The sequence below is a fragment of the Artibeus jamaicensis genome, unplaced genomic scaffold, assembly GCF_021234435.1.
Source record: "Artibeus jamaicensis isolate MK-2021 breed Jamaican fruit bat unplaced genomic scaffold, CSHL_Jam_final scaffold_625, whole genome shotgun sequence".
Classification (NCBI taxonomy): domain Eukaryota; kingdom Metazoa; phylum Chordata; class Mammalia; order Chiroptera; family Phyllostomidae; genus Artibeus; species Artibeus jamaicensis.
In genome coordinates this window covers 4,004,326-4,018,488 of record NW_026522051.1, presented here as the reverse complement: position 1 = coordinate 4,018,488, position 14,163 = coordinate 4,004,326, and the positions used below count along the sequence as shown (strand labels likewise).

The 14,163-nt window shown below is 62.5% G+C and overlaps 1 protein-coding gene across 1 annotated transcript in view; it reads right to left on the bottom strand.

Annotated features, from left to right (window-relative positions):
• Nucleotides 1-5,407: 5,407 nt before the first annotated feature.
• LMX1A (LIM homeobox transcription factor 1 alpha) overlaps nucleotides 5,408-14,163 on the bottom strand; it is a 97,644-nt gene continuing 88,888 nt past the window's right edge. The window contains exons 4-8 of the mRNA XM_037167475.2: nucleotides 11,179-11,351; nucleotides 9,709-9,786; nucleotides 8,386-8,452; nucleotides 7,447-7,617; nucleotides 5,408-5,639 (exon numbers count right to left, since the gene is read on the bottom strand). Coding sequence (XP_037023370.2) covers nucleotides 5,479-5,639; nucleotides 7,447-7,617; nucleotides 8,386-8,452; nucleotides 9,709-9,786; nucleotides 11,179-11,351 — 650 coding nt within the window. The 3' untranslated portion in view covers nucleotides 5,408-5,478. The remainder of the gene's footprint in view (nucleotides 5,640-7,446; nucleotides 7,618-8,385; nucleotides 8,453-9,708; nucleotides 9,787-11,178; nucleotides 11,352-14,163) is intronic.

The following is a 14,163-nucleotide window of genomic DNA, read 5'->3' as shown; positions in this document are numbered from 1 at the left end:
CCTGTCGGGACCCTCGGCAGCCCCTCCGGACCGGCGGGCGCCGAGCAGCCTCCGCCAGACTCCGTGACCGGTTCGCCTGGCTGGGCTGAATCCCGGACACAGGCCGGAGGCCTCACAAGGGCGGGGCCAGACCCCATCCCAAGTTCCGAGTCTGCATTTGTCAGAAAGGTCCCGCTGGACAGAGGACTGGATGGGGCAGTGTTTACCCAGGGTCCCCTGTTTTTAAAGACACCACTGGGGCTCCAGTTCCTTGGGCCAAAAAGGTCTTTAACTGCCCCCTCTCTCTTCTTCCCTGCCTGACCAGCGACCGAGTCCTGTGACTTCTGCCGCCAAACCATCCCCCAAATTAGCCCCCTTCCCCCAACCCTATCTCCCCACGCCAGGCCCGGACTCTGCATCCCGAGGGCCCTCAGGGAGGGCCACCTGGTTCCAGGCACCCACTGACCTTGCACTCGTGCAACTCGTCCCAGCGGGCAGGCACACATCTTAGCCCCAACGCCTGAGAGGGGACGGAGACCTGAGGGGGGACGTGGGCAGGCAGGGGCGGAAGGGTGAAGCCTGTCTGTGTCCCGGCTGGTTTCCCCGTCTCGGTCAAGAACTGAGGCTGTCCCTGTCCACGCCGTGTCCAGTCCTCCACAGGCCAGTGTCCGAGTGGAAAGTGGAAAGGTCAGTCCATCACCCCAGGGGTTCACCATCCCACCGTCGGGGTGTGGGGGGCAGCGTCCTGACTCGCGGGGTCTCTACTCAGGCGTGTGTATATGCGTGTGTACAAGGCGGGTTGTACTTTGTCTACTTGTGTGTCCTATGTGGATATGTGCTGTGTTAAATAAACACACTAAGTGCTTCACGACATGCCTCCTCCGCCTACTAACTTTTAAGCTTTGTAGGGGTGACAGCTGCGTCTGTATCTTGCTCCTACCTGTAGCCGGCCTCTCCCCCAGAGGGACTCAGGACGGGTGTTCGGAACTGAGTCAACCCGCCGGGTGGGTGAGGCCGGTCTGTGCCAGAAGCCAGTGAGGCCCTTCCCGGTCCTTCCGGCCCCAGTCCCCTTTCACGGCCCGTGTCTCCCGCCCACCGTGTTCCAGCCACTACGCCGTCACCCCAGACAGGGTGATCTGCTCGCACTCCGAGTTTCCTCCTCCGGCCTGTCCTCCCCACCGGTGTGCTGGCGTCCTCACCTGTCCAAGCTCAGCTCCAATGTCACCTCCGCCAGGACGCCGCCTCCCCCTCCACGTGGCCCCTACAGACTCCACAAGCACCTTCCCCGAAGCCCGTTCCTGCCACCCGAGTGCTGACCAGCCTCTTCTCACCAGGGGGGCTCGCTCTCTCTGGGGAAGGCTGGTATTTCCAGAATGCAGTGTGGCCGGAAAATGCCACCACTAAAGCCTTATTTTATTTCATGGTGGGGGAACTCAAGGCAGAAGAGTAAGGACTCAGGGACACACGGTCTTGGTCAGAAGTAGAAGCAAGATAAGCTTCTCTCCGGATTCTAACGGGGCTCCTGGCGCGATTCGAGGGAGGGGGAGGAAGGGGCCTGAGTAGGTTTCCCGGTCGGTGACGCCGCCGGAACACGGAGAGAAACACGTGGCGGGTGCCCGGACGGGGGGGCAGTGAGCACGAGGGGAGGCGGTGTTGACTGTGGCTGTGGGCACCTCGGGGGGATGGCAGGACCCACCCGAAGGCTCCTCCCTCTGACGCCCCATCACTTGGCCATTTTCCGAGACCCCTGGGCCACGGGCTGAAGAGGGAAACCAGGCGGGGGGTGGGGGAGGGGGCGGAAACTAGACAGAAGGCCACCACTGAGAAAACAGAGGGATGTTTCTGACCGAGCCGCGTCTCCAAACTGCAACGCATGCTCAGTCCTCTGGCCCAGAGACTGGTCCAGAGTTAGTTCTTCAGAAGCTTGTCTGGACCATCGAGCAGAGGAACGAACAAACAGTCCACCTCGATTTGTCTCCAGGCAGGACCGGCTGGCCTGAGGCTTTGGGAAGGTTTATGTCCCGGCTCTGACTTCGGAAGAGGACCGAGCCTCCTCAGGCGCCACTCCCTCCTGGTTCTGCCTTCTCCCCAAAGTGGCGGACGGCTGGAGGAAGCCTTCTTCCCGTCGCAGGAGACGAGATCATTCGGTTCTAACCCCCATCGCGCCTGGGTCCCCAGCACACCGGTGACCACTGTCAGACTTTGTCCAAATGACAGCTTGGACCCAGAATGAAGAGACGATACCTGGCCAGCGGGGGGCGTGGGACCCGTAGCCCAGCCTCCCCTGATGTGTGCGTGTCTATGCAGGTGTACAGAGTGTACGCACACGCCTCGTGTGTCAAGGATGTGTGCACGCATGTGTACACTGATGAACAACGGGACATTTAAAGTTGCCCCGGCGGCTCTGTGTGGGGCAGGCAGGAAACAGTGTGCAGACCGTGGAACATCCTCCCACAGGGCACTGGCGTCGGACCCCACAGGGGTCGGGTGCCCGAGCACAGACGGGCACCTTCAGAGAAGCCTGTGGGACGAGGCGGACAAAGAAGCCACCCTGACCCCTCTCTCCGAGGGAGGAGACGACCCGGCCCCAGCGTCTGTGGCCTCAGACCACCTGTGGGCTCCAGCGCGGCCAGGCGGCCCTCCCGCCTGCTGCTGGCTCCCACTCCCGAGCAGCACCCTGCGTGGGACTCCCACCTGGAGGGGAAGGGGGCTTCGATTTCTCTGCAACCTGACAGGCTTTGTGTATCTGGATTTGATTGGACTGGACATCAAGGAAACACAAAACAAAGGTAACTTTAAAAAACATGTTTATTTCTCTCTCAGACGTTACGTTCGGACAGAGATAGTTCGGGGCTAGAGCGGCGGCTGGGCTCTTGGAAATCCTCGGGAACCCAGGCTGCTTCCACGTGGTTCCACCATGTGCAGCCTCCACTCACAAGTTCACCTCACGACCTCAGAGAGTTGCTCCAGCTCCAGCCATCATATCTACATTCCAGCCAGGAAGGGAAAAGGGATCCAGGAAAGGCGGAAGGGGCTCTCTCACTGGTCAGGACGTGGTCCGAGGAGCACCCTGAGCTGTGTGGGCCTTGAGGACTACAGGCTTTATTCCAAGCAGCCTCGTGCTGGCCAAAATGGGAGGGTGTTGTTTTAAGAAGAGAATAGATCAAGGGGACCCACCAGCAGAAAATCACTGGTGACACACTCCTGTCCCCAGCACCGTCAGGCAATGCTCTGCCCCCACCAGAATGCTCTCCACTCGCTGGCCCGTCCCCGGCGCCCTCTCCTCCGCACTTCGCCCAGCCTGGTCCTTTGCCTGGGGAAGTCCTCCCTGCTCTCCGACAATCTCCGAAGTCTCAGCTCACGCCCCTGCATCTTGGCGAAGCCCCTTCTGCCCTTTTCCCAGAGGACCACGCCCTCTACTGATGCCCAGAGCTGTGTCTACACCAGCAATCTGACACTGGCATGCAGGTCAAGTTCATCTGTACATCTTTACTTTCATCTAGACTGTGAGCTCCTTGCAGGCAGAAAAGATGGTGTGACTTCTCCGTGTCCCTCGCAGCGGTACCTGGGTGTGTGTGAGTTCCCAGACGTCTACGCACCGGCCACTCCGAAGTCGGGGGTCAGGGGGACGGGCAGGAGGCGGAGCGCCGGCGCAAAGGCAGGAGCAGCTCACCTCTGCGACCTGGAGCCAGATTTCTCTGAGCGACAGGTCTCTCCTCTACAACGTGAGGACGTCACATGCAGAGGGTTGTCCTAGGGACCTCACACCCTGACACACGCACACACTCACACTCACTCGTGCACACACACTCACTCACACTGTCCCATGTCCACTCACCAAGTGGGGTGGGCTTTCTTCTCGGCTCCCAGAAATTACTAACTGGAGCTCAAGTGCCACTCAGTACAGACCCTGGCCTAGCAGAGCAGGGTGGGGACGAACCACTGGGGCTGAGGCTGCGGTGACTGGTGACGTCCCCGGGAGGGAGGCCAGGCCCACCCCATACCTGTCGGAGGAGCCCCAGCTGACCCCCGACTCCCCATCCGCCCCTTCTGGGTTCTCGGGCTCCAGACCCATTAGTTCCCCTGTCTGGGAACCACATGGGGATGGGGGCACCTGTCTCCGGGCACAGTGGCAGCTGGGTCGTCTGTGCTCAGCGGGGAGAAGGGAGCCAGAAGGAGGACCCTGGTCCCGACCTGTACCCTGTGCCTCTGTCCCCAGACACAGGCCCTCGGGACAGGGGCCCGCGCCCCCTTTACAAACAATACAGACAGCACGGACCTCAGGCTTCCTGGCCACATGCACCGGGGCCCGCTCCGTCTCTTTTTAGTTTTTCTTTTTACAACCGTTTGAAACTGTGGAAAACCCCATTAGAGGCCCGGCATGGACAGGCAGTGGCTCACCGCCCTGGTCTGGAGCACCGCCACCCTCCTCCGGCCCCTCAGCCACAGCCTCCGCCCCCGAAGGACTCGGCGTCCCCTGGGCGGCCCAGGCTTCCCCTCAGGGGCCTCGGGGGCAGAAGCTGTCCGGCCGTGAGGCCAGCTCGGCCAAGTGACCGGTCTGGTTGTGTTTAAACACACCTCAGGTGCCCGTCTCAGCCCCGCTCCTGCATCCTGGGGGCGAACGCAGCCTCGGCGCCCCCTAGTGAGGTGGTGCACACTCTCAGCCTCACCTCCCCCCGACCTGCCAACGGTGACACTCGGGAGCCGACCCGGCGTGCCTGGCGCCACCAGCAACCATGTGTCAGAGTTTAAAAGAAAGTTGAAGCGTCTGTAGGCTTGACGCTTCCTAGGAGCATAAGTGAGGACTGTTCTGCCCCCCAGGCCCGGTGCTTCGACCCCAACGAGGGCGAAAGCCCACGAGAGCGCCCTGCCGGCCCCCGCCCTCGGTGACACCCCGGGGAGCAGCCCCCTCCGCCCTGCCGACGAGTCTCTTCCAACTCAAAATAAAGTTTATAAAAGTAAATCATCTCATTTTATAACTTAAGTGCATCAAGCATTTCCTTAAATATAGCTCACACTGAAAATAAAGTTCCTTTGCTGTACAGAGGCTGTGTCATAATTAGGAATAGACTCTGACGATAAAGTAAGAAAGGTAACACTCACACACACATCTACCTGTCTGTCTGTCTGTCTGTGGGCTGTCCGCATGAAGAGACGTAGGCACCGCCGGACAAGAGCTCCCCCGGGGGGTGGGAAGGTGTTAGGGGTCTCTGGGTGTCTCGTCTGCGTGACAACGTCTGTCACACGCCCCGTCCCCAGTGGTAAACGACCTGTACACCTAACGCTAGGACTCCCATGAGAAACGTTACAACTACGCGACCCGACACGCGGCCAGTCTTTGGCAATGCCGACCTACCCCAGAGCACCACACAACAGCACCCGACAAGACGCACCCCCCGCCCGCCCACCTCTTCCCGGCCTCCCCGTCCCAAAGCCAGCCGACCCCTCCTGTCCTGGGCCTTCCAGTCGGGGCCTGGCCATCGGGCTTTCGGGGACAGCTCACGAGGTGAAGTAGGAACTCTGCATGGAGTACAGGTGGTCAATGGGGTTCCCCACGCGGGGCTGCAGGGGCCCGGCCTCTGAGGTTGCCAGGAAACAGTCACCCAGGTTACTGAGGGAGGCGTCGTCGCTGTCCAGGTCGTGGAAAAGGGGCTCGGCACCTGAAATGGAGATGAAACACGGGCCTGAGCATCTGCGAGCGGGGACGCACCTCAGGGCCGGGGCCTTGGCAGCGACGGGCGAGGGTGGCCTTCTGGTGGGGGGTGGGGGCGCAGGGGGGGCTGCACAGAACAGGAGGCGGGAACACAGTCCCTGTCCGGAGAGAGCTCTGGTCTCCACAGGGGCTTGTGTCTGCAAGTGCCAACAGCTGCGAACACAGTGAAGCGGCCGGTGTAGATGGCAGAGCGTCGAGACAGCAGGTGCAGGGTGGGGGCCCTCGGGGTAAACCAGGCCCTCGGGGGGGGGGGGGCTCCGCCACCAGGTGGTTCTCCGAGGAGGCAGGCGAGGAAGTGAAGGTGGGCTCTGGGAACGAGAGCCGGTGCCATCCTGTGACCTCAGGTGCACTCAGCTGCACCGCCTGCCTCGGCTTCCTGAACCTGTCCTGCAGCCAGGAGGGGGGGCACCCGCCCCTGCCTCCCCAGCACCCCTGGCGGAGGGCCCACTGGGGTCCACCTCAGGTGCGTGCCCTTCACCACCACTTCGGGGACATGGGACAGGTGGAAACTGCAGTTTACTTGGCGTGTTGCGTGGCTTTAATGATCCCTTTCACTACAGAATTCCTCATGGGGACCTTTATATCACAAGACCCTGGGACTCTGAAAATCTAAGAGTTGGCCAAAAAAAAAAAGCCATCTGCCCTGTTTCCCCACAGCTGTGAGACGTGTGCCCGAGGGCAGCAAGTGTCCCCAGAGGAACCTGCGATTGGGGCGTCTGCAAGGCCCTGCCGGGGTGGGGGGGGCAGGTCTTCCCCGGGCTTCGCTGGCGGCCCCACAGGGGAGGTGAGGGCCCACTTGGGCAGCAAAGGGGATTCTGTCAATAAAGACACAAAAGGAGCCGTCTGGCCCGATCTGTGAGCTCAGGCGCCCGCCTCAGGCGTGCATGCTCTGGAGGCCTGGTCGGAGTCCGTACAACACGGGGCACCCTGCACTTGGCCCCACGGTGGCACTTTGGCTGCCCGCTGCAGAATTCGCCCACCCTGGCGGGGGGCCAGGCCCGGCCTGCTGACAGATAGAGAGGCTCAGCTTCCCGTGCACCAGCGCTGAAGGCGGCCCCTGTGTCAGCGGGTGGGCGTGGGGAGGGGGACCTTTTCGATTCACCAGGACACAGGTGACAGCCCCTCGGTGGCGGCCCTAACAGTCCCGTTAGAGCACCGTTTTCTGGGCATCTGTACTTTCCCTCCCACGAAGGCTCACTCACTGGGCCCGGCCGCCTAGCCCGTGCCGACCTCGTACCTCTCCAAAAGGGAAGACAGGGATTCAGCCCCGGCAGGCAGGCGGCCAGCAGCGGGAGCACCGCCTCCCTCCAGCTTCAAACTAACGCAGATGCGGCTTTGAAAGGAGAGTGAGGGCAGCCACCCCCCCAGTGAACTCGTGCAGTGGGGGCAGGTGGTGCCACAGCATTTCGTGGGCACTCGCAGGCCCGGCAGCCTCCCGGAGCACCTGGGAACTGGCCGAGGTGTTTGGGAGGAAAAGAGAGACCACACCAGCGAGTTGGGAGAGGTCCCTGTGGGCCGGCGGGCCACCTGGGAGACTGGAGCGAGCGGGCGAACTTGGGATGTGTCGTTAAAACACAGGTGAGCCTCACCAAGGGTCACCCTGCAGGGCGGTGACTGTTTTTGGTGCATGGCTTCGGCCAGGACGTTTTACTCACTGGGCCTTGCTTCCTCATTTACAGATCGACAGGGACAGGGACAGGGATGAGGGGACACTGTGGGCGCCAGCCCAGGTCCCGCCACAGGTGGCGTCTTACCATAGGGGTGCATGTGGTCCCCCGGCATCTGGGGCGGGGTGAGGCCCTGCCGGAAGGGGTCCGCGCCGTAGACGCCCTGCTCGATGGCCAGCAGCTGCTGTGGGGTGGGCAGGGCCGTGTAGGGGTTCATGATGGCCTCCAGCCCCGAGCCTCCGCCGCCGTTCGTCTGAGCTGCAGGACAGAGGAGGCGGCAGGTCACTCTCCACGCTCAGCCCAGTGGCCCGGGGCGGTCTGTGTGCAGGTGATGACCAGAGAAGCCCTGTTTCAGGAGCGAACGGCCCTTCCAGGGAATCTGCCAGGCAGGTGGCTGAGGTGGGGCCTGAAGCCCAACAGTGACCTCCTTCCGATGTCCTTGTGCTTGGCTTCCTTCCTTCGAACTTCCTTGAAGACGCCTGTCCCGCCTCCCTCCCCAACCCTCACTCCCCCTCTGCTAACAGCGAGGGCGGGGTGCGCTCACGCGGCGTGGCCCCGTGGAACCGCCGATCAGAGAGCGGCCTCTCGGGCCCAGCTTGGTGCCCTCCCCGCCTGGGACACTGGTCTACCTGTCAGAGCCTGTCACAACTCCTCTGTTCCCTCGGGGGCAGGCAACGGAGAGGACGGGCCAGCAGGAGTGAGAGCAGGAGATGGTTTACTACTGCTACTGTCGCCGTTTTACGTCATTTCAGCAAGGGCTAAGTGACAGCGGGGTCTTCCGGGAGTTGATTTGCCCAGAGGACGGAGGACCGGGCAGGAGGGGGCACGGCGGGTGGTCCTGACGCTGTCCCCTGACACTGCCCAGGGTTGGGGGCCCCCCGCCCCCCGAAGGCGGCCCCAGGCCTGCCTGCAGCCATGTCACAGCTCCTGGGGCTCAGGTGCCACCAGAAGGTCCCCATCCCACGCGGGTGTCGTCCTGAGAGCTGGGCAGCGGAGGCTACGGCCGGTGGGAGGAGCCGCACTCACCGGAGCTCAGCCTCTGGCTGGACTGCTGGTCTTGCTGCTGCTGCTGCCGCCGGGCCAGCTTCTTCATCTGATGGGGAAAGGACTGCAGGTTAGGGGGGGCTTGCCACGGGCTCAGGCCCCACGGGCAAGCAGCAGGGCTGCGTCTCCGGCAGTGACTCCGAGGGAGCCACGCCCGGAGCTCCACACATCCTGCCTTTGCCATCGCCGTGGACTGACGGCCGGCTGGGCAGCAATGGTGTCCTGCAGGAGCGGGGATTTCCTCTCCGGGGATAAGGCTGCTTGTGGTGTGACAGTTCCACGTGAGGCACAGGTGTGGGGAGGGGCCTGCAGCCGGGCAGGGGGCTGCCTGCCCGCAGGGTGTGACCTGGGGCGAGCCCAGAGGCTGTGCCCACGCCCCTGCCCACTCGCCGGCCCCTGAGTCTGAGGACCCACCGGGAGAGTCAGGCCTCTGGGTCTGGAGCTTGTCTCCCAAAGGCCACGTGAGTACCACATACTTCCTGGGAGGGGCCTTGTCACCCAGCAGGTTTCAAACTGGGTCCCTCGGAATGCTGGGGGTGCCACGAGAGGGCGACATGCACCCACGCCGAGGGTGCGGGCAACACCAGGTTAAAGAAATCCTTTACTGCGAGGCTTCTCGGAGTTCCGGATGCGCTCCACGGCCGCAGCGCCCCCCACACCCCCTGACCCGTGAAACCCTTTCCCAGAAGGAACCACTGAAGACGGTGAACCAATGGCCGTGCTCTGAGGACTTTAGTCAGGGACATGCTCCCAGAAACGAGTGTGACCAAATCGGGAGCCGTTCTTTTGTCGCCCACGGAAGGTCAGGCTCTGAGCGGTGGGTCACAGGACACATGCATGGTGAGGTCTAAGGTGAGGCCCTGGGCAGGGGACGGCAGGTGACAATGAGGAGGATTGGCCCTCCCCCAGGGGGTGGGGAGATGTGGCCCGGGAGAGGCGCGCGTGGGGCCACGGCGCTGTCATAGCACAGTCACGCGTGTTTGGAATTTCAAAAGAACTTGGGATCTGGGTTAAACTCATGTCACTTGAAGAACCAGCTTTCACCAGAAGGCCCAGAAAACACATTTATTCATCAGGTGGCTGGCCAGGTTCACAGTCACGGCCACTGGGAAAATAAAAGCAATTTCACCAAAACCACACAGCGCCGTGCGGGAAGGCACTGCTGGTAACAGAACTTCTGCATCAGGAGAAATCTCTGTCTCGTGAACTCCAGTCAGAGGGCCCGTCAGCACACATGACGTCCCCCCACTTGTGTTCCAGGGACCCGGCCACCCAGACGGGGATGGAAGTGCGCAGCGGACCCACCTTCGCTCGCTGGTTCTGGAACCACACCTGCACCACGCGGACGCTCAGCCCTGTCTCCGCAGCCAGCGTCTCCCTCACCTTGAAAGACACGGACCGTTAGAAATGGGGTGTCTCGGCGTCTGGGCAGAGCCCCGTGTCCCCAGAGCATGGGACATCCCCAGCCCACTTCTTGGGTCTCACACACAGGACACCCTGAGAACGTCACAGTAGTCGGCGCGGGGAGCGGGCCCTCCGCCAGGCAGACAGACCAGGAATAGCTGCCACGTTACACCCGGACTCCAGGGGGTGGGCTGGCACCCCTGGCTCTGGCAGTCGGCCTTCAGTTACCTCCCCGGCGTTGGCAAGCCCACTGTGCGCCAGCCCAGCGCCGTGCATGTGCATGACCCCCCTCAGGGGAAGTCGGGGTGAAGGTCAGCAAGCAAAATGACAGGGGTCCCCCTGCCCCCGTCTCCTGGTTGCTTCATTGACCTCGATCAGGGGCCCCGACGAGGAGCCGTGTTCAAACACTCACCCTCCCTGCGGACACACAGCGAGCGGTTGATAAATGGCAGGTTCTTAATAAATAGACGCAGCCGCCTGGGGCGGAGACTGCGAACTGCTTCCCCGTACCCCCCCTCCCCTTCCCCCCACCGGCCATCGATTCCCCAAGCTTCCGAGGGGCACTTGGTCACCCAGGCAGACCCCCTTCCCTGCCCCCCGCAGGAGGCTCAGTTGTGGGAATAAATTTTGGCCAAAACATATGAATGAAAGTGATGCAAAGACTCCTGGGTTTGCCCTAAAAGAGGCAGCTGCCTGCCTCGCTCTTCCTCTTTCTCCGCCTCGGTGGCTGCAGGCAGTGGTGACGACAAAGCCACCCCGGGCCCAGGTGAGGGGCCACAGAGGGACCCGGCAGTCCAGGACTGTCGCCTCCGGACCAGGACACACCCGAGAAATAAACCCACTGCATCAAACCGCTGTGTGTTCTTCCAGGAAAATTCACGGAGGCCTGGTCCGTAGCCACTCCAAGTTGGGAACAGCCCACAGCCCCACGGACGGGCGGCTGAACAAGCCAGCGTGGCCCTCGCAGACGGCAGGACAGCACTCAACAGCCAAAACGGAGGCAGTGCACGTGGGCGAGTCCCCAGGCCACCTCCCGGAGAGGGACAAACAGGACCAAGAACGAGCGCACGCCACGAGCCACCACAGCGTGACTCTGCCGCAGCACCACAGCCCACCCAGGTGGCACCGGGTACTGTCCCCACTGCTCTCCAGAAGTGACGCTGTGAGCGTGCGGCCAACGGACTGGGGACACCCACGCAAAGCTCGGGGAGGTTCTGCTGGAGCCCTGGCCACGGCCGCAGGCCCCTGGAGCGTCCCGCCAGGCTCCAGGCCACCCAGCACCCTGAGCCCAGGGGGCCATCCGTGGACACCCCAGGAACTGAGTGACCCCGCAGAAGGGGCCTGGCCCTCCCCTCCTCCCCCTGCCCCCACCTTTCTGCATGGCTTGGAGGACACCTCGAACGAGGCCTTGAACGCTCTCCTCTGCTGGGTGGTCAGGATGGTCCTGGGACGCTTGGGGCGCTTGTGGTCCTTGCCGTCCTCTGCGCTGCCCTTCGCCGCCCCGTGGGTGGACTTGCAGAGACTCTCCTCATCGTCACTTTTGCCTGAAAGAAGCAGAGACCATGGTGTCGAGTCCCTCGGCCATTGCCAGTCACTGAGCAGCCACGTAAGAGGTGAGCAGCCACCTCGTTTTACCGCCAAGGACACAGCTGCTGGTCTCGGGAACTTGGGACGTCCAGTCTGAGCGCGAAGGGACCCTAACCTGTGAGTCATTGAGGGTGCGACCCTCTCGGTGGGACGGCAGCAAAGACAAACACACAAAATCCTTCAGGGTCTCTCTGGAAGGGCCTCTTCAGGACGGCAAGGAAAAAATAAGCACTGAAAACTGCCAGGATGTAAGAGGACCCACAAGAGGAGAGGGCACAGAAGCCACCGACTCACAGATGCACCCTTTCTGCGCCCCGAGCCCCATCCTCGGTGAGAACAAGGGTTCTCTCCACTGGTGGGCTCCTCAGGGTTGAAAGGACGCCCTGGAGCACCAGGGATGCCTTCGGTGGCAGGTCTGTGGCTGACACCACACCGAAGGACCCTGCCAGGCAGGGGCAACAAGGGGCTGCAAGGGGCTCAGACGGGTGGGCATCCAAAGTACAGAGCGGGTTTCACGTGCAGCTGTCTGCGTTCAGAAACCTCACGCCTTGTCCCAGCTTTGTCCACAACGCGGCACCTGCCAGCGATCCGGAGTCGGCCGGTTCTCTCAGCCCCCATCCTGTGACCTGACGTGAGCACACAGGGGTCACGAGCGAGGGTGGGAAGTCCAAAAGAATGCCAGAGTCCGGGACACAGCTCGCCGGCGGGAACGCCACTTGGATGGAAAGCAACGTGGCGTCTGCAGCCACCGGCTTTGCAGTCCCACGGACTCAGCCTCACTTCCGGGAATGGTCCATGATCACCTGAGACTGTGGACGAATTCTCAAGACCCCGCGTGCTCACTGGGGCAAGAAACGGTGTGGCTGGAACCAATAGGATGACGTGTGTAAAGGGTTTGGCACCGTGGGGATGTGGGAGGTGCTTCGTGAATTGCCACCACCATCGTCACCATCGTCACTTCCACATAAGAGAAATAATGAAGTTCTGCCCCGAGACACGTTTCTGTTCATCATGGCGGCCCGTGTCCAAGTTCAGACTTTTCTCTCCAGGGTGGACATGACCCTGGGCAATGCTGGGGGCTGCTCTGCAGTGCAGGAGTGTGTGGGCTTGTGAGGAGGAAGAGGAAGAGGTGAGGGGGACGCTTCCAGAAGGGAGACTCCACGGCTGAGTCGGCTCAGAGCCCAGAGGCAGGATGGCTGAGCGCCTGCCCTCAGCTTGCCTGGGAGAGACACTCAGTCCCCAAGATGGAACTTGGGTGGGGACCCCCTGTCCTGGGCTTGCCCTTGGTGTGCGTTTTTGAGGGGCCACAGGTGGATGCTCACGCACTTTCTCACCTGCCCTAAAAAGAGAGAGGTGACGGCATTTGTTCTCAGGATGGGTGGGGGAGGGGCAGGAGGAAGGGCGCCACCCTAGACACCTGCTGACCGCTGCTGACCCTTGGCCCCTTCTCCCAGGAAGCACCACTCGTCATGGACACAGAGGGTCAACGACTGGAGAACTCGGCATTCACTCCCACAGTCGGTAACACGTTGGACAGAAGATGCCTCCGGCCTCACAGCCCCCACTGTGGAAGGCCAGGGGTCCTGGCTGATCTGACCGAGCGAGAGGCTGGCGGTGGCCTGACCCAGCTGCCGAGGGGAAGGCAGGCCACTGGCTGCTACCTCCTGGCGTCTGTCCCCTGTGCCGGACACGTCGAGGGCACAGCGGTGCCCTCTGCCCGCCCCGGGAGCTCCCAGGCTGAGCGGGAAGTCCCCCAGACTGTGGCCTTCTCCACGCCCGACTCCGATGCCCACTTCTCCAGGAAAATGGCCAGTGTCCAAAACACACAAATCCCTCTGCCCACCACGAGGAAAGTCCGCAGAGACCCGGAGATTCCCCGGAACCAGCAGGAGGATGGGCGAGAAGAGAGAGGAGCGCCTTCAAAGGGCAGGGACGGGCGGGGCGGGAGGGGCGGCCCCTCTCGGGTGGAGGCAGCCCAGCGAGCCCTCGTAATTTAAGCTGACACCCTCTGCAAAGGCGAAAGCACCCCTCGCGTCTCCCACTCCAAACGTCAGTGTCCCCGGAGGCCACTTGGACACAAACTCAGCCTCCCTCTGGCTCCTGAAGTGACCTGCAGAGATGCCGGCTGGAAGGAAATAAATTTACTCGGCACAGACTTGGAAAGATGGCTCTCGGGGCCATTCTTTCCCCCTTTTTTTGTGCAAAAAAATAAAATAAAGCCTGGATCAGTTCAGGGCTGCTGCTCCCCACACTGGGCCTCCCACCCGGGCCTCCCACCCGTGCACGACGTCAACAACCACAGATGAAAGGCCCAGACATGGTTTATGGCCGAGAGGGGCTGAGCTGCCCGTGGGGCCACACAGACTCATGTCAGGGGCTGGAAGACTCCCAGCGGCCCAGGAACCAGGCCGGAGAGATCTGAGGGAGGCGTGGGCGCGGGAGAGGCAGGAGCAGGCCTCCCACGCTCCTCGGTGCGGAGCCTGTGAACATCCTGGGGGCCAGGGGAGTAGAGGAAGGGGCTCCTGTGGGGGCTGGGGGGGCGCTGGGAGACGGGTGCGGAGGCAGCTGCTCCGGTCCCTGCCCTGCGGCTCGGAGTCCGCTCTCCCGGACACCGTGGGCAGCCCCAGGGCCAGGCCGTGTCTCCAGCCCTCGGGCGGTGAGTGGGACACCGCAGACAGCCGAGTCCCGCAGTTCTGAAACGGCCAGACACGGTCCTTCGGGGGGTCTCCACTGGACTCCAGCCAGGTCCCTCCGATGTGACAGGGACGT